At 36.8% G+C, this 24,418-nt stretch overlaps 1 protein-coding gene across 2 annotated transcripts in view; it reads left to right on the forward strand.

Moving 5' to 3' along the window:
* PRKCE (protein kinase C epsilon) overlaps positions 1 to 24,418 on the forward strand; it is a 288,233-nt gene that overhangs the window by 182,517 nt on the left and 81,298 nt on the right. For both annotated transcript variants that reach the window (XM_071427699.1, XM_071427689.1), the window contains exons 7-10: positions 1,569 to 1,711; positions 2,775 to 2,871; positions 4,374 to 4,588; positions 5,829 to 6,002. In XM_071427699.1, the coding sequence (XP_071283800.1) occupies positions 1,569 to 1,711; positions 2,775 to 2,871; positions 4,374 to 4,588; positions 5,829 to 6,002 (629 nt within the window). The remainder of the gene's footprint in view (positions 1 to 1,568; positions 1,712 to 2,774; positions 2,872 to 4,373; positions 4,589 to 5,828; positions 6,003 to 24,418) is intronic.

Here is a 24,418-nt window from a genome sequence, read left to right on the forward strand (position 1 = left end):
TTTTTTTTTTTTTTAATCCAGAGTTATAGTATCTCTCTACCTAATCTGGACATTCATGAGTTCTCTTTCATATTCTAACTCAAGTACCATACTGTTCATTTGGTCTTAACTGTTGTTTCTCATACTGTGTAGCAGATGCATAGAAACAATAGTGCAGAGAGTCTATGTTGCTTTCTCCCTGTTCATAAAATTATTGCCTATAAAAATGCAGTGTTCTCTGCATGAAATCTAGAACTCAACTGCACTGAAAACATCATTTTCTCTGTGCTTGGTTTTCTCTCTTTAACAAGTGCTTCTTCAGAGGCATACTTCCTTGCCCAGTGTGGTTAATAACACCGTGAGGAGCATATAACACAGATTTATTCTTCTTCAGGTTTTTTTCACTGGTTATTCCTGTGCATCTTTTTACAGCAGGAAAATTTTGTGCAGTCCCACTTTATGTATGTATTTTGTAAAATACATACATAAAGTGGGACTGCACAAAATTTTCCTGCTATTTCAAGCAGTTTGGCTCCTCAATGTCCACTTCTATGGTTCCTAGCTCAAACGTTATACCTACTGCTGACATTTTGTCACTGAATATACATTCATTGAAAATGCCATGTTTAGCTGTTTCTTTTTGCTCTTCTTGTGAGCTAAAACATATTTAAAAAGGAAAGTCACCAGCTTTCTGAAGTGCATGGTTATGGCCAGATTCAGTGCCTTGGTATACTCTAAGTGGCAAATGTGGTTTTTTTCTTTAAGGGCTGTACAATGAAAGCTTTGTTGATGAAAAATATAATTAAATGTTACTTTACAAATAATACATATTTTTATAATTTCCTTTTCTCTAAAAAATAAAGTGAGAAATTTGAACAATTGAATATTAGTCTAGGATTTAATCACACTTGGAGCTGTGCTCTCTTTATGCCTTGGTCCACAAGAGGGCACTGAAGTCTCAGATAAAATATGTCATCTGCTCCTAACAAATCCACACTCCACGAGTTTTAATGGAGCTGTGTTCTTGCCTCTGCCCCATAATCTGGAAGCAAAGTAACCTTTTTCGTCTCCTCATAATAATATAATAGTTTCAGGAGATTTAAGGGAATGAGCTTAGTAACAGGATTGCCATATAAATAAAGTAGGTGTTTAACCCTTAATTTTTATTAAAATTTAAAGTGCTGTCAGTTTTATGGCTGCCTACACTAGAAGCTAATCTACTTCAGTAAAATAGTGTAAGAAGCAATAATACATGAGGATTTAATGTTGTGCTTTCCATAGTGGACAGTTAAAATCCAAGCTCTGAGTTCTTCTAATTCAAATTAATTTAAGAGTTACAGGATTATATGATAGTTTTATTTATTCTTGTGTCTGTTCTGAGCACTTATGAAAATACAACTCTACATTATCATATCAGAATAATGATAATCACGTTAATAACTTTAGCATTGAAGTATACCTTTAAATTCAGCTGAGTGCTTTCTTAGTGAGATTGTATTTATTTGAAAAAGTTATTGATAGGTTTAGGTAAGGCAAATGTGTGCCAAGATAGTATTTAATTTACTGTATTACTGTGTATTTCATTGCAGTTTGCAAGATGAATGTACATCGACGCTGTGAAACAAATGTGGCACCAAACTGTGGAGTGGATGCTAGAGGCATAGCTAAAGTACTTGCAGATCTTGGAGTCACTCCAGATAAGATCACTAATAGTGGGCAAAGGAGGAAAAAGGTAATTTTACTATATATTGTCACATTTTAAAAAATCAGAGAAGTATGACTGTATTGTAACTTCATTAGTTGGAATTCAATCCTACTCTAATGACTTGCACAGTAATTTTTTTATATGTTGCAGATCTTGTGTCTATAACTTCTGGAAGGATTTTGAGGAAGGACTTTTGACAGACAGACAATGTCTGGCAATAGTTATAAGTGCCTGTTATGGCTCAGAATAGGCATTGAATAATTGATTCATTGATTGATTGGCAGACAGCACTACTCCATAGTGTTGTAAATGTTGATAAACAAGCAATGTGCTGATTCTCCTGAAGAGGAGATGTTTGCCTGATTACAGTTCTGGAGTTATCATGATTTTTGTAGGAATAACCAGGCTGTTGTAGAAATAAAAAGCATAGGTCCTCCCAAGTACATCCAAAACTGATGGGGTTATACCTGAGTGATGATGTGTATCCTGGATGAGAATGAGTCCACACTTTGTGTCTCTGTTTGCATGATTGTCACAGCAGACCCATTGGTCTCACAGAAAAAGGCATTTTGTGCCGTAATTTCTTTAAACATTGACTGTTGCTTCTGTTCATTTTCCTGCTTACTGCACACTGGGATCCCCTGTAAGCTGTTTCAAAACATTACAGAAATGTAGGAAACTTGAGGATGAGTTAATTGATCTGCCACTCCTGGGAAAAGGTGTTGTCATGTTGTTACTGCATGAGGTAGTTTGAAGTGCTTGCTGATACATATTGCAGTTAAATGTATTTACTGGATGAATTTACAGACTCATGGTGGCTTCTCAAAACTTTCCCACTCACTGGGTATATACACTACATTTATTCCATCTTAAGAACCTGCTTTCATTTCAGTTGCCTGGTTTTTCTCTCTTTGTACCATGGCTTCCATTTCGTGTGATGCCATCACCTGTATGGCTGAGGTTCTGCCAGTGAGAATCCATATGGGTAGAAGATTTTCACTTTCTTTCATAGTTCTACTTTTGAACTAAAGTTGCTGAATTAAATTTCCTCATGGCAGAGGAAGATCACCCCTTTTGGAATTGTTCTTAGCTAATTGCAGGCGCAGAGACTCAACCGCCAGTTCCAGGATGCGCGTCATCAGAAGAAGATAGGTCGAAATCAGCACCAACATCTCCATGTGATCAAGGTCAAACAGATCTTTTTATTTCCTATCTAACATATTTTGTCACACATTTTCCTGGAGTAAAAAAGAATCTATGATCATGAGCCTCTGTAGATGCAAATCAATAAAGCAGTTACCACCAGAAATTGAAGCATTTAAAGTTATGAGCTGTAAAATCTTTTTTAAAAAGCCTGTTTCTCATTTAATTTAAATCTGTGAAATTAGGTGGCTTTTTGAAGAGAAAATTATAAAACCGTCATCTTTAGATATTATTAAGTTTACTGCATGGGTCCTTGTAAACAAAATATATTTATGGAAGTAGTTTATATATTCTGTTGGAAGACTGGAAAATGTTTTAAATAGTAACACAGAACTTGAGAGAGAGCCTTTATTTACCTGAAAACTCATCTGTTAATAAATTTTTGAGAGAAAATTGACTCCTTGTAATTCCATGTTGAATATTTGTAATAATAAAAACTTCCATCTAGATAGGCTATGCTGGCGTGTCCATGTGATCTCTAGAGGCTTCTTAAAACCATGTTTCCTTTCAGCAATTTATTTTATGCAGAGACTGGGACACAGGCATTTTAATTTTCACTGATATGACCTGATTTCATTGAGCTGAGCAGCTGATAGACAGAATGTGTATTTCAAGAGCATTTTTTGAGTCTGATTGAATTGTTTTTAAAAATTAGGAATCTGTGACCTCTGAATCCAGAACTGATTTAAATTTGTCAACCTTTTGGTTTCGCAACACATTGTTTTCATAAAATCATTATTTTAAAAACTATCTGATGCTTTGTTCAAAATAAGAACAAGGAATTTGTCTAAATTCTCTCTTTAATTTGACCTTTATAGCTGTGCAGTAAAGTTGTTGCTTCCAAGGCCATCAGGTAGAAGTACCATGCAGGAGCCTGGGGCAGACCCTGAGGAGTGTTAGTCACCAGGACTCTCTGTCTTTAACACTGAGAAGCCTTCAGAACCATTTAGCAGATCTACACAGTTGCTGCTTGAAGCAGCACTAGGAAATGGTCAAACACTTTATTGGCAGGCATCTGATAACAGCTGGAGCTGAATAAGATGCTCCATTCATGTTGACTTCAAGGACTGGGACGCTCAACTGTCCTTTGAACTTTTGGAGACACAGCTTTAAAATACTTAAGCAGGAAGATGAGTAAGTGCTACAGGAAGATAGGGATATTCAAAACCAAGTGCTTCTCTGTGGTACAGGAACACCCAAAGTCACTAGAACAACTATTTGGCTACTATTCTGACTTATCTTTCAAGTTTTGGATATGTCATCTTCTTAAGTTCATTTTAAAAGGCCACCCTTCCTGTTAGAGCAGGGGTTTGGCTGATTACTGTAAGGTGGAGAAGCAGTTTGCTAAATATGTGTTCTTGACCACAGAATGCTCTTAAACACAGCATTCAGAGATGATGAATGTCCCTTCCCACACTGATACAGACTAACACAGGCTGGTTTTCTGACAGTTGGTCAAAACTAACTTTTCCTCACATTTCCACAGAAATCAAAGAGCTGGAAAACAATATTAGGAAAGCATTATCTTTTGACAATCGGGGAGAGGAACACAGAGCAACAGCTACAACATCAACAGACAACCAGCTTAACAAACCTGGGGAGAATGGTGAAAATGGGGAGGTCAAACAGGCCCAGAGCAAGAGAATAGGTCTTGAAGAGTTCAACTTCATCAAAGTATTAGGAAAAGGCAGCTTTGGAAAGGTGGGTAGCTTTTTTTTTTTACCTTTCTTTTCTTCTTTTATTTTTTTAACCTAGTGTTTAGGGGTGGGTATGACTGTATCAATTTGGAAGTGTTCATATTGACATTCAGGAAGTGCTTCCAGCCTAGGGGTTTTCTTTTACCCAAGAGATCAGAAGTATCAGTCTCCTGGTGAGCTGGCCTTGTCTGTGCTTTAGCTCACTTTGTTAACTACAGTCAAGCCTTTTGGAACAAAATGTCAGTGGTTTCTTAGAGTTACGTACATACTGTTCAACAAAATTGTTTGTGGTCAAGCAGGAAAAATCAGGACAGGAGTAATGCTGTGGGGCTAATTCACTTTCTTAATAATTCCCAGTTCAAGTTTACTTATTTCACAGAATATTGTGCATACTTGTTTTTCCTCAGTGGGTGTGTTCAGTGCTGGAGGAAGCAGAACTGAAGCATCTCCACTCAGATATGACGGGGCTCAGACAGCTGCCCAAAATACAGTGTAGGCAGCAGAGATGTAACTCGCCAGAGCTCCCATAGTAGGGAATTGGTGAGGGTGAAAGGGACATTGCTGTCTTTACAGGGCTTACAGGTTTTCTTGCCACACTGCTGTGCACCATGGAATCAAAGAGGTGGAGTGAAATATGAATCTGTTTAAGAAGTACACTCTTCCTTCCTTGATATTACGGGAACTTCACATGCAGGGAACAGGGCTGAAACAGATCTTTTGTGTCCCTGTGTTCTAATCCTTTCTCTGAAGATTATCCTGGCTCCAAGCCAGAAGTGACCTTAAACAGAATATAGGGCCTGAACCTTAAACAATAGTAGTAGTTAAAATCAACAACTTGAAAGTAGCTGGAATGGTAACTTTGGATTGTATACAAAGTCCATCACACTCAAATCTCACTACCAGAAGTGGGAGATAAAAGCGGGAAATAAATTTCTGTTTTACATCAACTTCCTTCCTTGCTTAGTTTTTGAGACCTCACTAATAGGTACTCATTAAGATACTTAACTAACAAACAGAACAGATACATTCTGTATCAAATTTAAATAATACCAGAGGTATATGCTTCTAGAATTACAACACTTTACTTTTTATTTTATAAATTGCAGCTTTATGTAAAGTATGTAACTGTCAAGTAAGGCAAGTATGTAACTGTCTTTCTATTTTCAGTGCAGTCAGACTCATATGAAACCCTGCATTTATGGCATCTGTTGTTCACATGTAAAGAGAATTTTTCTTTGGTTTAGGTAATGTTAGCTGAGCTAAAAGGAAAAGATGAAGTATATGCAGTGAAAGTCTTGAAGAAAGATGTCATACTTCAAGATGATGATGTAGACTGTACAATGACAGAAAAAAGAATTCTGGCATTAGCACGGAAACATCCATATTTAACACAACTTTACTGCTGCTTCCAGACAAAGGTAAGCTACATGAGTCTTTTACCAGTTTCTGCCCAAGGAATAACATTGATTATTTCCAGATTGAAAGAAAACAGCATTAAGAGTACAGCAATATTTTGAAAATATTTCTGATAAGTTTTTTGGCATTTCAGTGGCATCTTACAGGAGTACTGGCTGCTGCTGAAAAGCATAACTACTATTACCTTGTAAGTACCAGGAGATGGCAGTAAATGAGTTAAAATTTTTTTTTAAATCCACATGCATAAAATGCACAAAAATGGCATCTACTGAGGTGCCATTTTCTGTTTCTTTGGTACATTAGTAGGGTGTATCACTTGTTGAATTAAGTACAAATGTTTTTAGCATTCAATGTGGAATACTTGTGTGTAGAATTGCAGAAAAGCAATGACTAAAAGATCTTCCAGCAAAATTGTTAGGAAAGATAAATAATACAGTGGGAAAGCCATAGGAAAATGGCTAGCAGGATCAAGATTATAGTGGCTTGAATATAGAAACAGCAAACAAATAATAGGTTTATGCAGTTCTTAAAATAGTGAAAATGTACTAGGATTTTATATGCTTTGAAGTTGGCACAGAGTAGTGGCCCAGGAAGGCATGTATGTCTGTGGAGGGTGTTTCACATTCAGAATTTTATTATATGTGTGAACATACTCTTAAAATGTTTTAACATATTATTTTAAAATTTATAACTTGAATTAAGCATGTTGTTTCAGATGAAAGAAGTTATTAAGGGATTGTAGTGGGGTGAGGTATAAACTCTGTGAACAGAAAGGGACTTTTAGGACTGAGTGCACTCCTTGGAGTGTAAATAAATATATCTGCAGCCTGATGTGAATCATGTGTCAGAACATTGGTAAAGATCAGTAGTACATTAAGTAAATTATGACAGAAGATTCTCCTGCTACTCCTCTGATTTCCTGGAGATTCCTTTCCTTTTGTATTTTTGGTCTGCTCTTCTCTCTTTTGTACCATGCCTTCTGCCTTCCTCCTTGCTCTCCAAAGCCATTCATCAAAGATATTCACAAGTTTTTCTCACTGCCTTCTCTTTTCCTAGATCTCTTAACAGAGAAAAACTGCAGTTTGTGGCTTTTCTTGAGCTCAAAAGAAGTCATACTGAAGTGGTTTATAGTTACAAGTTGTAGGCCAGTGTCTCTTATCAAACAATCAAAACTACACCTAGTGATGCCTAATCAAATTAAAAATCCACAGTTGAAAAATTGAAGGGTTTTCTTGAGCATGTCCTATGAACAATTTACAAATAATTCTTTCTAAAGGGATGAAAATACCAAACACCAAAATATATGAAAAAGCAAAAGCAGTATGTCTGCTAATAGTCCACATGATTTATGAATGGCAACAAATGAAACTGTACCAAGTAAATTAGTCACTGAATGATTTTCTCAGGCTCAGTAGAAAAACAGGTAGAGAAACTTGCTTGAACAAACATATTCTGTGGTTAAAATAGCTTCATTGAGACAAAGGCTGTAGTACAATAAGTTTTAAGTGTGTTTCACAGTAGTATATAGTTACTTACACTGCTATTGCATGCCATGGCATGGTGGCTGTACTTTGCAGAACTGGTCCCTGAAGTGATCATGCTGGAATTAAATTTTACATTTCAAGTAGAGCGTATTTGTCGTATACACCCAGACTTAATGGGAAGGTTGAGTCAGTATCCATTGTCAAAGCACTCAGAGGTTGTCTTTATGTAATGAGATTACTTGCTTTGTTCCTCTTCCACAAAAATGCAGATGTAGAAGGTTGACTTTTTGTGCTGCAGTGTTGTCCTTCAGTAATCAGCTGAAGACACTGCAGAAAATTTGCCTAATATGCTTTTTACAGTAAGTACGTTTCAGTATTATTTATTTTTTACATGGAGCAGGCTTTTCATTAGTGTCACTTGCTGAATGAATCTATTATTATCATGGCAAGTAAGGGATAATATTTTAAATTACTTTGGAATACAGAAATTGTGCCAAATAATGCTAACACTGACATATATTATATGTCATACATTATATGCACATATATAATGTGCACATATAATGTACCTTAATGTACACATATCTATGCACACATTATATGTGTGGTTTTAGCCCTATATATCTAATTTCTTTTAACAATTCCATCTAGCTTCCTTACTTTAAAGAAATACTCTTGGGACTGGTATTTCTCATGTTCCTGCTTAATACAAAAGCAAACTTTGACCAAACAAATTTGCTTAAAGCCCATCAAAGAACGAGCCACTACTGCCCCCTGCCCCCATCAACATTTTAGATCTATTAAAAAATATATAAATTTTTTTAAGTATTGTACTTCAGGAATAGTTTTGAAATCTTCTTCAGTGATCCGGAAGTTGAGAGAGTTCCAAAGCTTGGCATAAAGTGTGTAAAGCTGATACAGGATGTTTTGTCTGCAATAGTTTGAGGAATGAGCTCCACAACCCGGTCCTACACATCAGAAAGAAGGTAAAACCTACAGGCAGGGCATCAGCTGATCTGGATTTTTATGTGGAAGGAGCTTAACTCTTTTAGTGCAACATATCTTGTAAACCTGTGTCACCCTTGGACAGTATTTTTCAACACTCATACCCTATGGCAGGGTGTGGTTTTGCCAGGGTATGGTCACTGTGTCTGTCAGCATGTTCAGATATTTGAGTTGTGTTTTGCCTGTGGTCTCTCAGTAGGAATATGAACGATGAATGCTGCATTCTGTATTTGGCACTCCCATGGCAGAACCTGCCCAAGGCCTAGCATACAGGGTAGAGCATTTTTGTAACAATTGACCTTTGCTGATCACCATCTTTGGTTTATCCAGGACTTCATTGTGTAGGTATTGTTTTCTCAATAAAGGTATTGAGAAAACATAGGGCATTTTCAAGGTTTAATTTTGTTTCCACTCTTCCTCATACCTTCTCTTTTTTCATGTGTTGGTCCCTTGACTTTTCAGTAAGGAGTATCTTATCTGGCAGGAATCTGATGCTTCCCAGGTCCCCTCTTCAGTGTCCTCTTCCCTCCCAGATCGTAGCCCGCTTCAGGGATCAACTATGGAACAGTATTACCATGAGGTTTTATTGGTAATGCTTCACTCAGGTGTCTGACAAAGGGAATTTAAATGTTTCTAGACATGTTTTCTCTAAAGACTTCCTTGTCTTCATTCAGTTGGATGTTTCTGAACTGTGAGAATTAAAGTGCTTTTTATGGAAAGGTCTAGAAAATATAAGTAGCTTCACTTAATTCCTCCTACACCCCTGTCAACTTTCTTCATAAGTACTTAAAATGTTCTAGACCTCTACCCTATGAGATGCATACACATGTATGTGCACAACCTATAATTTATGATGAATTATCCTAATAAATACTTAAGAAATAAAATGAGGTTTAAATTATTTAAGGCAGTGAAAGCTTTATTATGATAATTCAGTATAAAATTAGAAGACTGGAGAGCTGCTGCTTTTAACATCTGCCATTTGATTTTTTTAATCCAACTTCACACAATGAGATAAATTTTAAAATAGTGCTCACCTTCTCTTTTCATGACACTGTGTTCAACAGACATAGTAGAGAGTATTTTTAGTGCACAAAAGTGTTCCTGTTGAATGATAGAGCTGCAGAACTTGTGAAGGACGCTTAGTTAACATTATACCAATTTCTCTTAGAGGAAACAAGTAGTTAAATGAAGGGTAGACAAAGTCAGTTACTACAGCTGAATAGTCAGACTTGTGCCACCCACTCTTCCTTTCAGTGTTAAAATCAGTGTATGTATCCATAGCCTAGCACCTGGGCTGACCTGCAAGGCCATTCCCTTCTTTCCTGTGTTGTGGTGTTGTAAGGCAGAGATCAGCCATGTGACATGGCAGGGGGACATGGAGAAGAGGCTGTAGTGAGCCCAGTGTGAGTGTGCTGGTCCCTTAACTGTTCCATGCTACCTGGGGGCTCACTGCTGCTTTATCCTCGATTGTGAGTTCTGTGTTCAGGTGTTACTCCTTTCTGCTGTTTGCACTGCACCTAGCACACTCTGAGTAATGCTAGAAGTCTGGTGTTTACAAAGCTGAAATTCAGGATGTCCTTTTCCATTTCAGCTGTCATGATGTCCCTTTGTTCTTCTGAAAAACCCCTGAACCTCTTTCTACATCAGACCCCTCTAAAAACCCAGAGTAACTAGTTTTCCTTCCACTATGGCTTGTATTTAAATATTTCCAAAAAGGGTTTGCAAGTCCAGTGGAAAGGTGATTGATTTTGTAAGAAACTGTAGAACAAAAAAGAAAAAGGGAAAGACAATCATCATGCATATGATTTCTCTAAGTCATGTTTTCTAAGTTAATTTAGGAAGAATCCTTGTAGTATGTGACCAAAGCTGTCATTGGTAAGGTTAAATAAAGTCTTATTTCTTTTATGGGTATTTGTACCCAAAAAAATTGAACATCTTCTGCCATTATAGCTCACAGGAGTGTCGTTTATGATATAGAGTGCAAATTAACCCAACTGACTTGCCACTGTTACATTCATCTGGGACTAATCAGAGCTTATAATCCATTTTATCTGGTATTCTTGTACTTTTGTTGCTAAGCAGCTAAAGCCATTATACAGATATTGCTATAGGGGTGTAATCAGTTTAACACAAGTTTGCATTGCCTTTTATTACTGATTAGTGTCAAATTAGAACTTTTTAGGGCCCAATTCTGTTCGTTATTATCCCTGCTTCAGTGGATTTGTATGTGTGAGACAAAAGACTAAATTAACCCCTGTATTTTTAGCTATCTTAATGCTAAAATATTTTAATACAATTTAAATATAAAATTATTGACAAAGGTTTCTTAAAGATAAGTCTTAGCTATGGTAAAAAAGAATAAAATTGTAGGTCAGCATAGAGTGATGTTATTTATACTGTTTCTATTATGGTAGCTATTTGTATACATTTATACACATTTATATTCAAACCTAATTTAAATATTTTTTTTACTTGTGTTTCTATATATGTACATACACAGAATATGTACGATAGTAAGTATTTTTAAATTACAAATCCTGTTTTGGAACACAGGATTTGAAATTTAAAAATAGAAAAGGTCAAAATCAGTATATTTTATTTTCTTATGGTATGGACAGGCAGTTCATGCCATAAGAAATTAAAATATATTGATTTTGACTTTTTCTTCAAAGTATTTCCTGAAGCACTTGAAGTTAGAATAGTACCTGGTGGTGTTTTGTATATCATACAGTTAAGAAGTTTTGTAAATATACTCAATTTTGGCAGAATAAGATTTTTCAGAAATTTGTATCGTGTATATGTTAAATTTAGCTTTCCCAGTGACTGCTACCCAGTGTGGATGCACTGACCATGGTCACTGGATTGTCTGAGAGTAGACACTATGGTCAAGAATAGTTGGAACAGTGAAGCTGATGATTAAATACTGTAATCATTGTCTCTCTCACACACACAAGCCCCTGTTTCCAGCATGATGACCCCATTTTGGGAAACTTGCTATTATGCAGCTCAGTTATTGCTATTGCTCTTGAAGGATTATTAAAGCCTGGTTAGCTCACTGAAGATTCATTGTTCACATCAGTCCCTTCAGTGTTAAACTTCAAGTCAGGCTAGCAGTGCAGCTAGGCTCATCAAGGGCCCACAGGAGAAATTACTCCTCCAGTATCAATCAGAGGAGTCTAAATGCTCCCCTTTCAGACAGGAAGGACTTTTCTTTTGTCATGTGGCACCCAAACTGAACGGGACTCTTTCACACCCTCTCAAAGCTGGGGCTTGTTCCTAGTTTGCATGTGTCCAAGTGAGTGCTGCAGCTGCAGCTCCATGGATTGCTTTGCTGTAACCAGCTGAGGCCTCGACAATCCCAGGAATATTCCTGAGTCAGCGGCTGTGGCCAGGATTCTGCGACTGCCGGCATGGAATAGGTGAGGGCAAGCTGCAGTTCATGCTGGCTTCTTTTTTAACCTTGTTAGGGTTTTAGAGTTAACTATGTCAGTAGTTCACTGTGTTAAAGACATCTTAGTGCAGCCAAGTGTAAAATTCAGCGTCAGGATTTTAATCCTGATCTGATCATGTGCAGGCAGGAGGTTTTTAGGATAACAGGTAGAGCTAAGGGCCTTTAAGGTGCTGTTTTCATATCTTTTGGACAGAGTAGCTGGAATTACATATTAAACACTTCTGATCTTGGGAAAAGTGTGTTTCTCCAGTTGAGGCATGCTTGAAAGGAGAAATTTTCAGAGTATCTACCCAGATGCTTTGCCAATAAGTTCCCTGGCAAGTCTGTCTGTCTGTCTATCTTTTAGCAGAGATTAGAGGAGACAGGAACAGTGTCATCCAAACAGGGTGAAGGGGGTAGGAGACTTTCAAACTGGATAGTCCCCTCACTTTCTGGGTCCACAGAATCTTTGTATAATCTTGTGCTATGGATGTGTTAACATCATTCTGGTTGGTTCCTGATCTGGCATTCTTAATCTTACAGTTCTTGTGGAAACACAGTACTGTTCCTCATCCAGCAGCATAATTTAATATTGCTGCTTTAAATGAAATGCTGTGTGTTAAAGCTGTATTGTGGCTTTCAGTTTAGTTTTGTCTTGGGAAAGTGGGAAGGATAAGGATAATATGACTTGTGGCAGCATCACTTGGAAGGAACTGGTTTATAACAGGACCTATCACTCTGCAGACATCTGCTGTGGCCTTCTTTCTGTCCTTCCTCTGCACCTACATCCTGAGACCATCCTCACAACTGTTGTAGGTTCCCTCATTTGGACAAAAGAGACCCGAGTACATGACCCACTGGTCCCTTGTCCTAGCAGCCTTTGAACTTGTATTTTATGGCTGTAAAACACCCTTCAAAATTTGCCTCTAATAGGCTCAGTATAAAAAAAAATTTGCAATGATAAAACCTATCTTTGAAATAGGTGAAAATAATAATGCTCACATGGCTAGCTGTTGGCATGCCTATTTATGCCAGTTGGCTGTTTTAAATGCTATTTAAAGAAAGCCCATGACACACAAGAGGTTGTGGGGAAACATTTTATACTGTGTTTGTTAGGTGTTGCTCTTACAAGTAAACAACTAATACACCCCAAAGGAAGAGTCAGGAAAAAGGAAACTGCATATAAAATTTGATTCTTCTGCAGCTTCTTTTCTAAATACAGGAAATGATTCTCTTTGGAATTCATTTGGGCACTTTAATGCAACTTTTTTTTTTTGGTAACAACAGTAAGCTCAATAAATTATAATTGTACACAAGAGAATTTCACCATGGGAATGAAGTGGCATTTACAAAACATCTGAGTTTACAAGTTTAGTAAGATTTTCCTTGCTTTTTTAGCATCTACACAGAGTAATTTTGGCATAACATGTTTTCTGCTCCATATACCACATATAGGCCAAACCTGGGTAGGGTATAGCTTGAAGTATGCTTTATCTCCTCTTCTCAAAACCATACCATCAGATTCTTTTTTCACTGTTCATGCCCTTTTATCTCACTTGTGGGTGAGTAGTTTTAGCAAAACCAAACGTGGGTTTTTGATGCAGGGTTTATTCTTGCATAGTTACTGTGGGCTGTGTAAGAGTAGCCATGCCCAGTCCACAGTCTCATGCTTGCATCATGTAAGGAACCTTTCTGTGCTCCCACATAAGTGGAGCCCAAGGCCATTCTGTAAGCTGAGAAGTATTCAGCACATGGTTCTATCTCCTTAAAGTAATAACAAAGGTGATTTATAGCATCAACTTAGCCTTTAAGAGAAGTGTCTCTCAGGAGGAGTGTGAGTGCTGTGTCACTGGTGGGCCTGTGAGTCCACAGCCTCTTCACCAAGGCTGAAACACTGGATGAGGAGTGTTTACAACTTCCACAAACAGTAAGAAACACTAAACAAAAATGTATACAATATGTACAGGTAAAATGTATCTCATTGTTAAGGCTTTCTGTTATCTCCTAGTCAACTGATCAGTCATTAAAAAGTGATTATTCAGGTTTCCTCAGTTCTGAACAATAAAAGACTCCTTCCAAATCTTGGCTGTGCTTATTAATCCATAGTTCATAGCAATGCAAAGAGTGTTTATGGAAGGTGTTCTGAAGGTTAACATACAAACTTAGCTACTTTGATAGTGTACAGGATAATACTAGCTAGTAGTAAGTCTGCATATTTCCATATTCTAAGTTGTGACCTAGAGAAATCACCGCATTTTGTCCTTAATATAGCAAAGAAAGACCCAGTTGCAACACTTTCTTACAGAGTATGGGCACCTTGCCTAGTTTACAAGGAGGAAAATTGTCCTTTTAGGTATTTAACTTTGCATTCAGCCTGTAGAAGTACAAATGGGATCCATTTCATAAGCTTCTATAAATAAGTTTTTCCAAGCTTCACAGAATTACACAAAATAACTAACTTGGAATACTCTTGCTGGTTAGTAGTTTATTGAAAAGTCTGTGGTGGTACTTATTTTCTCTTTTCTGTTTTCAGAAACCCAATATTAAAATCACACAGAATTCTGCTACTTAAAACTGCTTCCTGAGTTGTAGGAAAAACTATGCCCTGAAAATAAAACACACTATTTTCTTCTGTGCTGCTTTATTAATTTCAGAGGGTTTAAGATGGCTTAAATGATAGCAGACTTTTGGACAGTGTTTCTTGTTGTCTAACTAATTTATCCTTGTGAATTGCCAGAGTTTTCAGCTGTGTGAAACATATGCTTTGCCAAAAATTAATCAAGTTCTGGAAACAGGAAAGTATGGAAAATAAAGCAGATACAATTAATGCTTTTAAAGGTCACTGTTGCATTTATAGAACTGCAGAAATCCTGACAGCGAAGAGAGGAGTATGAATTATGACTTTCTGTAGGTATTGAAAAAGCCTGGCTCAGGTAATTGATGTTTTTCATAAGAGCAAAATAAGGTAGTATGTGGGGCTTACACAGATCAGTGGATATTCAGAAAGACCTTCATTTTCAGGAAGGGTTCTGAAAAAATGTTGAACAGGGAATATTATATGTAGACTAGGGATTTTGCATATATTTATAGGTTTTCATTAATCCTGTGTGCTCATGTAGTTTTTGCTTGAAATGTGAATTTTAAACCTCTTGCTAGATTCCTTTCATTCCCCTTTTGAGAACTGCTTTGTATAAAGGGCCAAAGAAAAGCCCAAACTGAATTCTGTTCTCATGAAGCTCTGCATAAGACATATGAGCAGAGTGCCCAGCACCGTGTCTGGCCCAGTCTCTAACAGTGCCAAAGCAGATGCCCAGGAAGAATGCAAAGCATAGCATGACATTTTTCCCGAGTACTATCCCAATATCATGAGATAGATGGCTTGGGCATTTCCTGAGCCAAAGATGGCAGGTTTGCATGTAATCAGATGGCACTTTACACATAATATTTTTTTTGTGGTAAGTGTTAAAAGTGAGAAGATATTTGAAAATGTAACTGTTGGTGAATGTTGCATTTTGTTCACCCATATGGAGCAGAGAAATCCTCTTAATACCACATCTGCAAACAGACACCCCTATAATGCAATATAAATATTTGCACCTTTTCTTTTTAAGTGATATTTCTGAAAGTATTGTCTATGCCATTAAAAATCTCAAAACTAAGGTAGCTGCAGTATATTTTCTCAATCTTCTGGAGCAGTGAAATAATGTGTCTGAGCACCTGGAAATACGAACTATAATACTGAGTGAGGTTTGTCAGATAGAAGAAACTCAGGATTTCCTGCAGATATTTCAGTATGCATGTCCATAATGTTTTGTTCTCCATACATTACATAGAAAAGGTATTACATGTTGTAATGCAGGTAAACAGTATATAGTAAATTTGATAGAACACTTCTCAAGTTGCTTTTTCCATTGCTGAGAGGAAGGCTACTGAAAGAAAGAGAGAAGTGTTACACTATCTTGTGCTTTCCCATCAGGAGCATAAGCAGTGAACCACAGCTGGCAATGCCATGCCAGAGCCAAAAGGGCATCATGCATAATGCATTAGACTTAATTAAGAAGCATGCCAAAGAGTGATGCCATCCTCTTTCAAATTATCAGTCTGCAGTGTTTCTTGAATTTCTGAAGTAGAAATCACAGTATCACAGAATATGCTGAGTTGGAAGGGACCCGCAAGGTTCATCAAGTCCAAATGAAATAAAGCTTTTTTAAAACTTGATTCAGCCACTTTTAATGCATTTACCTGAGCCTTTCTTAAAGAAATGATTGGGTATAGACAACTTTCAGAAGGGAAAGTAGGTGTGTTGGGTATATTCATGAATATAACACATTGTTTATTTGTGGACCCATACAGTAGGGGACAGATTTTAAAGAGAAATTAATTAGGTTATTTGGGCATGCAAGAAATCTCTCTTGTTGTATTTTTAGACAGTCAAAGAGTAAAAATAAAATAAGCTTTGGCCAGGAAGAGGGTCTGTCTTCAGGACTTTAAAATTCTGTATAGGTCTGTGGTGTGATTAACTCCTGGTTAAATCCTTTTTGGTTGCATTGAGATGTGAGAAGTTTGGTGGTCATGTTCCTGAAGTCTCAGCCATTCTGTCTTGTGCCACACGTTCTCATGCTTGCAGTACTTGAGAACAAGTCCTTTAATGGCAGCTCCTGTGTTGCAACAGCAATAGGAAAGGAAGCTTGCAGAGCTTTTCTAGCATAATGAGAAAGATCATATCTAATGAGATTTCTGGACCAGAAATGAGGGAGTTTTAGATAGGAATCTGAATTTAAAGAGGCTTAAACTCACCAAACCTCTGAACTTTTGGAAATTTGCCATGAATCTGTGGGAAAAGTTAGGAAAGAATTGTTGCTGGGTGATATGCCCAAGGAGATTAACTGCTTTCTACAGTGCTCTTCAATGTAGTATTATTATATAAAACACTCAAAGTGGTTCAAATATCCCTTAGGCTAACATGTAATCTCAGCCACATGTGTAACCTAATATCTGAGTATTGTTTCACTCTGCTTTTTAACTGGATTTAGACTGATGATTTGGGTCTCTGAAGCCACAGGCAGCTCCCCAGAACCTAAATATCACCAAGTTCAGAATTTGATAGCTGATGCAGACTTCATTAAAATTTGTTAACCATTATCTGATTGCACAGTTACCATCATTCTGTATTTAGCATTGACAGAAAGGGGGTATATTTACTGGCCTTGAACAGAGAAGAGTAATGTTTTATCCATTAGTAGTGTGTTGTTTTTAAAGTTGTTTACATTCTTTGAGGAAATGCGGAAGCTACTGCTTGAAGAGGTTAGAGGACATATGAGTTTATGGGTTCTTTTTGAAAATGTTCTTGAAACAAATGCTAAATTAAATTATTCAAGTAATAGCACAGAGAACATAATGTCTTGGCAAACTGAATTCACTCTGTTATATTTGAATAAAGAAATCTTAACTCTGGGGGGAAAAAGACGTTGTCAGATCTTATCATGATACAATGAAGAATTATATAATTTTTTGGTCCTGCCCATGAGTTTTGCTTGCAAGTTATTGCCTTTGTGAAGTTACTGATGGTCTCAGAAAGATAAGCAGAGTACAAATAAAATTATTGGATGGTTGAAGTAGGATGCTTGAAAGGTTAAAAGCATAATAATTTGTTGAGAAAAAAACTGAGGTTTTTCATTATTTTTGCTTTTCCTTCTTTTTCCTTGTAAGAATAGATGTCTGTTAATTTAAAAAGTAGTAATTTGTGACCATTCCTTAAAGCTCTCCTTTGAGTTGTGTAAATCCTTGTCCCATAGAAACCTTAGGTTATAAACTTCAAAGGAGTCTCATGAAGCCTCGAGGTGAAAGTAGGTGAAATTTTCAAGTTTTTCTCTCCCCTATGGAACTAAAGACATGGGAAATTGTGTTAGTGGAACTGAAGTTTGCTTTGAAATGCTGGGTTAGCAGAACCACAAAGTACTGAATGGGAAGGTTCAAATCACTGCTGATGTATTTACTGAATCACAAAGGCTAAGTTCGTGCAAATTGTTCCCACTGCTCTTTTGTTCCTAATTCCAGAGAACATTTTTTAATGATTCATATACTTTTTCTTAGAATGAAATATTAAACTGGGCCTTGCTTGCAGCATGTTATATTCCCTGGACATCTTTTAGTCCAGGAACAGTTGTAGAAATGCAACATAAAACCAGTGGGGCAAATATAAACTATGAGTTCAACATTTTGTAATCGTATAGAGAAAAATGTATCCCACTAGTGTTCTTGTTCTTAAAAAATATGAGATTTATTTTTAAGTCTGGTGAGTTAGCAGAAACTGGTTGCATCATTCTGGGTCTTTCAGTTCAGTTCTTGTGGCCTCTGTGTGGGTTTTGATCCTGAGCTAAGGAAGACAAAGACTTTGCCCTCTCTTTGCCTTCACATAGCTCCACAACTGCCATAAAAGCAAGACAAAAACTTTGGAAGTTACTGCATTTGAGGGGGAGGGTGTATTATTTATTTTTAAAATAATTATGTGAGCCTTTGACATAATTTTTAATTGAGCAACCTGGTCCAGTGGGAGGTGTCCCTGTTCATGGCACAGGGATCAGAACTAGATAATCTTTAGGGTCCCTTCCAGCCCATTTTTTTATTTTATAGTTTTATATAAATGCAATTCTCTAATTATTGCTTTTTAGATACTGCCAACTGCAAGCAAGAGATTGTTTATATATTATATTCTTCAATGTGCCGAAAAGTTTTGCTGCTTCAGGGACAGAACACTCCAGTTTAAAATTTAATTATAAATAAATAAAAACCTAAGATTAGAAAAATAAATATGCTCATGCTTCTTTCTGACACATAGAGTGAAATCAGTTAATTAATATTAGAAAGAAAAACAGCCTGTTTATTTCTATAAAACCTCAAATTTAAATATATTTGTCCACCAGAAGGGATAGAGAGAGAGTGTGTGTCAGCAATCTTAGATAGTACTAGGGATTTTTTTTAGAAATTCACAAATACCTATTATGGGTGGTCTTTTAAAAGTTTTTGTTGCAATCCTTTGCATTATCCAAAGAGAATGCATTATCCATGCATTATGTAAGGAAAGGCATTTTGCCTTAACTTTGCATATGTGGTGAAAAAAAAATCCTGAAAGGAATTTCTCGTGTCTTCTTGAAGTATTATGAAGCTGCCATCCCTTCACTGTTTGTAAATACCGTGGATATTTTCATAGCTGATGCTTGTAATCTCACCAAGGCACCAGCCATTTCTGCTCATTTTCTTAATATAAAAGGCTATTGAACCTACTTTAAAAATTGCTGTTGTTCTACAAATGGTATTTTTGGCAGGTAAGCGGCAAAACTGAGTCTATAGGTATTCTTCATTTTTATTTACTTCTTATAAAAACCTGTAATTATCTTTGCATGTTTACAAAAATGCAAAATTTACATGTTCTTTATAGTCAGCCTTGATACTGAGAAAAGGGTACTGAAAACTCTGTCTTTAATGCCATGTATTAAAAATAAAGTTTGCCTTCTTACATTATTCTTATCTGCATGGAGCAATAAATTGATGCTACAGAAGTTGAAACTGGAATTGTGATTTGATCCAGAACTCATTGAATTCATTTTGCTTTTGATTAGGCTCACAAAGATGAAAGCAGAATACTGTGTGATGGCACTACATAGATTTTAAGAGTGTCCTATAATGTTTTATTGATGCAGTGTGTAACCTGATGAGAGTGTTTGTGGAAAAAATACTGAAAATGTACTCAGCCTGTATCTGACAGGCAGGTTTAAATAATTGAAAACTTTTCTCAGGATATTGCCCAAGTTGTGGGGTGTTAGGGAATCAGGTTTTGTTTGTATTAGTAGTGAAGACCTATAATTCAATGAAGCTGAAAAACTGAGATTAACTATCAAGGGGCGGAAAACGGAAAGCAAAATATTCAGATCTGTTTGTACAGAAATGAAACACATTTTATTCCAGGCTGTTTGGAACACTGATCAATTAATATTGCAGTGTAATGATATGTGCACACTGATCTTAGACTGGGTTGCTGCTGGAGGATGAGGATGTCCTGCCCTCTGCTCCCCCTTGCTGGGTCTGTCCAGTCTTCCCAGTATCTGATTCCAGTAAGCCCTTGTATGGATGAGTTGAGTCGGTTTTCTGCTAGAGCTGGAAACTGAAGTAGAAAAAATAATCTGTATGTCATTGAGGGACTCTAACCTGCCTGATACTCCGTGGTGCTTGTGAGGCAGCAAGCGTGGAAGAGGCTGTCACTTTGCTCAGTGGCAGTTCACTGCTGGGACAGTAAGCCAGCTGAGAAATCCCATGTAGCCCTGCCTATCCAGACAGCAATGGATTTTCTTCTTAAAAGAGTAAAAAGAAAATCTGAACTGCAGGTTTTTCACGGTGGTGTTTCATGGCCGTAATCACCTTAGAAGTGATCCTAAACTCTTTATTCTCATGATTGCTATTAAGTTGTTCATGAGAATGGAAAACAAGATTTGTGGGTCAGTTTTGATCCTTTTGAAGATAATGGTTATATTCGCCCTGACTTCAGAAGGGTCAGAAACATTAGCCTTCTTATTTTTTTGCTGTGTCCAGAAAGAAGTATGTGTTGCAGATGAGATGTGTCATTTTGACATCTGTTAGAAATTCGGCTTTTGGCACTGCAGCTATGTGAGCAGCATGTGCAGTTGCTGTTTTGTTTCTGGGTTTTGGTGGATTTTTTTTGTTTTGTTTGTTGGTCTCGTGTTTGTAGTCAATGAAGCCTCAGCAGTAGCTGTTACACATAAATTGATTAGAGTCTTAAGGTGACACGCTGTCATTTTCCATGTCTATCTTTGGAAGTAATTGTTTCACTTCTGCCAGGCATTAGATTATGTGGATTAGACGGTATGTTACCTATGCAGCAGAGGGTTTATAGTGGCTGATCCCAAATGGAATGTAAAATATCTGAACACGCGTGTTTAGAGGACAGGGGAAAATTGGCCAGTAGATTTTTATGTATCAAATGCTGCATTTAATTTGGAGAACAGCTGGAGATTGCAGAGCATTTGTAGAATAATGTACACTGGTGTGAGTGCTCTCCAGACACATCGATCTTTTGGGAACTTGTGTCTTCTCTTTTCTTCGGGCGATTTTCCCTGAAGTTTCTGAGCTATCCCCTGTGACTGCCTGTCATTGTCTTCTCACAGGGCTGTGAGCTCTGTAGGCAGGATCAGCCCTGCTCTCTGACCACTGCTCTGCTCTGCATCACTGCCAAGTGCATGGCTGCTGGTTTGAAGTCTGCAGTCCTGACATCCTGTGCTTGAACAAGACCTGGCTCAGTCAGACAGATACAAGTCTTAACCTGCTGGCTACACTTACTTGGTGCCTTGCTCACTGTTACAGCAGTTTGTGGGATGAAATGGGTAGAACAGGAAAGTTGAATAGACAAAGTAATTTGAAAGGCACACAGAGGAGAGTTTGCTGTGACTATTTTGACTATGTATCGTGAGGCTGTATTTGTACACACTCTGGACAATTTTTGAAACAGTTTCTGCTTTGTCTTCCAAATCAGAAAAGAGGATTCAGGACAGCTTGTTTCAGGAGACAGAAACAGGTTAATCTAGCACTGTTTTTCTGGCCAAACCATGTGTATAAAACATGTGCAGCAACATGTTTGTATATTCATGCACTCAAAGCACATACACTTTTTCTAGAATATATTTCTGTCCTGGTAGTTCAGTGTTCATCTAGCTTCACCTATGTACATATTAGTTATTTCCATAAACCTTTTCTGATATGTCTGCTATAATTTTAGAATTAGGAACTACTTAAGGATGTTTTCCCTTCTTTTTTTTTTTTAATTTCCCCAAAAGCTTTACTTTTTTCTTAAGTTGATTTGAATTTTCATTTGTATTTTTTTATATACATATATATCTTTGTGATTAAAACTACATTCACATTACAGATGAAAGTTAGATCCACTGCAATGATTTTAAATGTGGGTTCTACTTAAATTCATTAATATGTACTAATATAAGAAATTTTTTAAACATTCTGTTTAACCAAATACTAGAGAAATAGTTCAAATCCCACATAAAAGTGCTTTGGACTGCAGAAAACCCCACTGAATCTCTTTGGCACTGGGAAGAAGAGTGCTCAGTGTTGAAAGCTTATGACAGATGATGCATGGAAATGATACCTGCTGGTCATCATGTAGCAAGAGGAGAGTCACTGTAGGTGTCCATGGGGTTACTCTTCCATGTTACAACACTGGCAGATTTTTAACGCAGGGAGAAATTATCTGTGTGAAGAGAAATGCAGGGAGTAGATTATATTTGTAAGCAGTTCATTCCAGCAGAAAGGCTCCTTTCCTTTTGCTGGAAACCAACACTGTACATGCTGGAGGCTAGGTGACTTCAGTTTTCTTCCAGTTTTCAAACCACAGAGTCTTTTAGCTTGTGATTTTCAGCACTCAGTATGTTAAAGTAAATCTTAAGCTCTGTCTTCAGACAACTTTCAAGATCTATGAAAGTATTGATTGACATGAATTCAGTACGGTTCAGGTCTTGTGTACATCCAAGTTATCGCTGTAAGTTCTAAGGAAGTTTTTTCCCCTAAGGATTCATATAAATTTCTTAGATCTATGTCCTTCCATGTAATTACTTTAAATCTAGGTACACCACAGGCATTTTGAGTCAGACTTGCTAACAGATTTTTTTTTGTCTTTTTTTTGATCCATTTTTGTTTTTCCTTACTGTAGACATCAGTACTCTTGCTGGTCCCTGTTAAAGGTGCTTGTTAAGAGCAAAATCTTATGTTGTACATGTTGAACTGAGTGTGGTTTAAAGAAAAAAATCTAGGTTTGCACTTTTAATGACCCAAACTTTCATTCATCATAGAATTCTGTGCTTAATCTGTTCTAGGATCTCTGCCATAATCTTATCGCTTTAATTATAGTCCCCAAAAATGCAAAAAATGTTATATAATTCTTTCTGAACTTGTTTGGGCTTCTTATAGACATGCTTATATGGCAGGAAAAATATTATGCAGTCCAACCGTGGCATAGGGGAAAAGTCATGCAAGCAACAGCTAGGATCTGATTTTCTAGAAAGAAATTTGCAGAGATACTCTGTTGACAAGAAATACACAAAAAATAGTTTCAGTATATTTTTCTGAAAAATATAGACTTGCAACAACTGGAGTTGAGTAAATTTCACTTTGTCAAATGGAAATTATTGTAAACTTTCTGGTTTTTTTCTTATGTGGTCAGGGTTTAACAGATTAAATGTGTGTTTTAAAATGACTTGCATAATCCTCTATCTGTAATTTAGCAAATTGTCAGTTCATTTTTTTCTATAGAGACAAAAACCATTTGGAATTTATGCATGTTGTAAAAATCGATGTGTGCAGGTGTTACTCGGCTACAGTCAGAACTGCTTTCTGTCTTTTCACATTGAATTTCCTTTTTTGGGGTCCCTGAAAGAAGGAAAAGTTTGTCATTAATGTTGTCATAATTCTAAAGGCAAGAAAAAATAGAAGGAACTCTTTTTTTATTTTTAGTTAACAAATTCTTTGTGTGGGTGTGTATTAATTGTCTATAAGGGCACTTTTGTAAGAATGACTGACCTTTGAATTGTTCATTAACTCTATTTTTAAGTTCCCTTGTTGATTTGCACATGCCTTTTCTATGTCTTCAGACTCAATTTTATTTTAAATATGTCGTATTTTAAAACTTTTTTTAAATCAAATAACAGGACATAAAACCACAGTAAAATTTAGGATTAAAAGGCACTGTTTTACCCATCATGCATTCATGAGCACAACACACAGCCACATGCACACTGAAAAGCAGTGACTGATCAGCTTGATCAGTCTGCCCAGAGCCACAAAATCTCTCACCTTGACAGCACCAGCAAATCTTAATGTGATAATAAGTCAGGGCATTAGCAAAACTCTTTTCTTGGGAGGATAATAAAAGCAGTTTATGTAGGGTTAACCTACAGAGGTTAAGAGGTATGTTAAAGTGTTAGCCCTAAGAGGTATGTCAAAGGGTTCTAAGAAATCCCATCATGTATCAGAAACATGTCAGCTGCTGAATAATTTCACACAAATGGTATGTAGTTGGAATATTTGTGTTAACACAAATGTCACAGACAAGAGTGTTGAAATGAAACCCATGTATAAGCATTTTTGCTGGTGTTCAGGCCATCTGAACTATTGGAAAATATGGCATGTGTATTAGACCAGATCAGTTGTTCTTGGTGAATAGTACATATGTTTTACAACCTGAGAAATTGTCTGGACTCAGAAGAATCTAAATGTCAGAGCTGCCATTAAGCCACCACCACTGTTACATTAACATGTAACTCTTATAAAATCTACTATGTGATTATGCACTCCACATTTATAATGTACAGGACACAAAACTTGTTGATATTTAGAAACAGCCTGCTTGAATGGGTATATTGGTTATTTTAGTAGATATCCAGACTTCCAGTCCTTGTGTGTTTTGCCTTTGAAGTTT

This window comes from Agelaius tricolor, unplaced genomic scaffold, assembly GCF_023055355.1.
Source record: "Agelaius tricolor isolate 1412-34295 unplaced genomic scaffold, bAgeTri1.0.p SCAF_1, whole genome shotgun sequence".
Lineage (NCBI taxonomy): Eukaryota > Metazoa > Chordata > Aves > Passeriformes > Icteridae > Agelaius > Agelaius tricolor.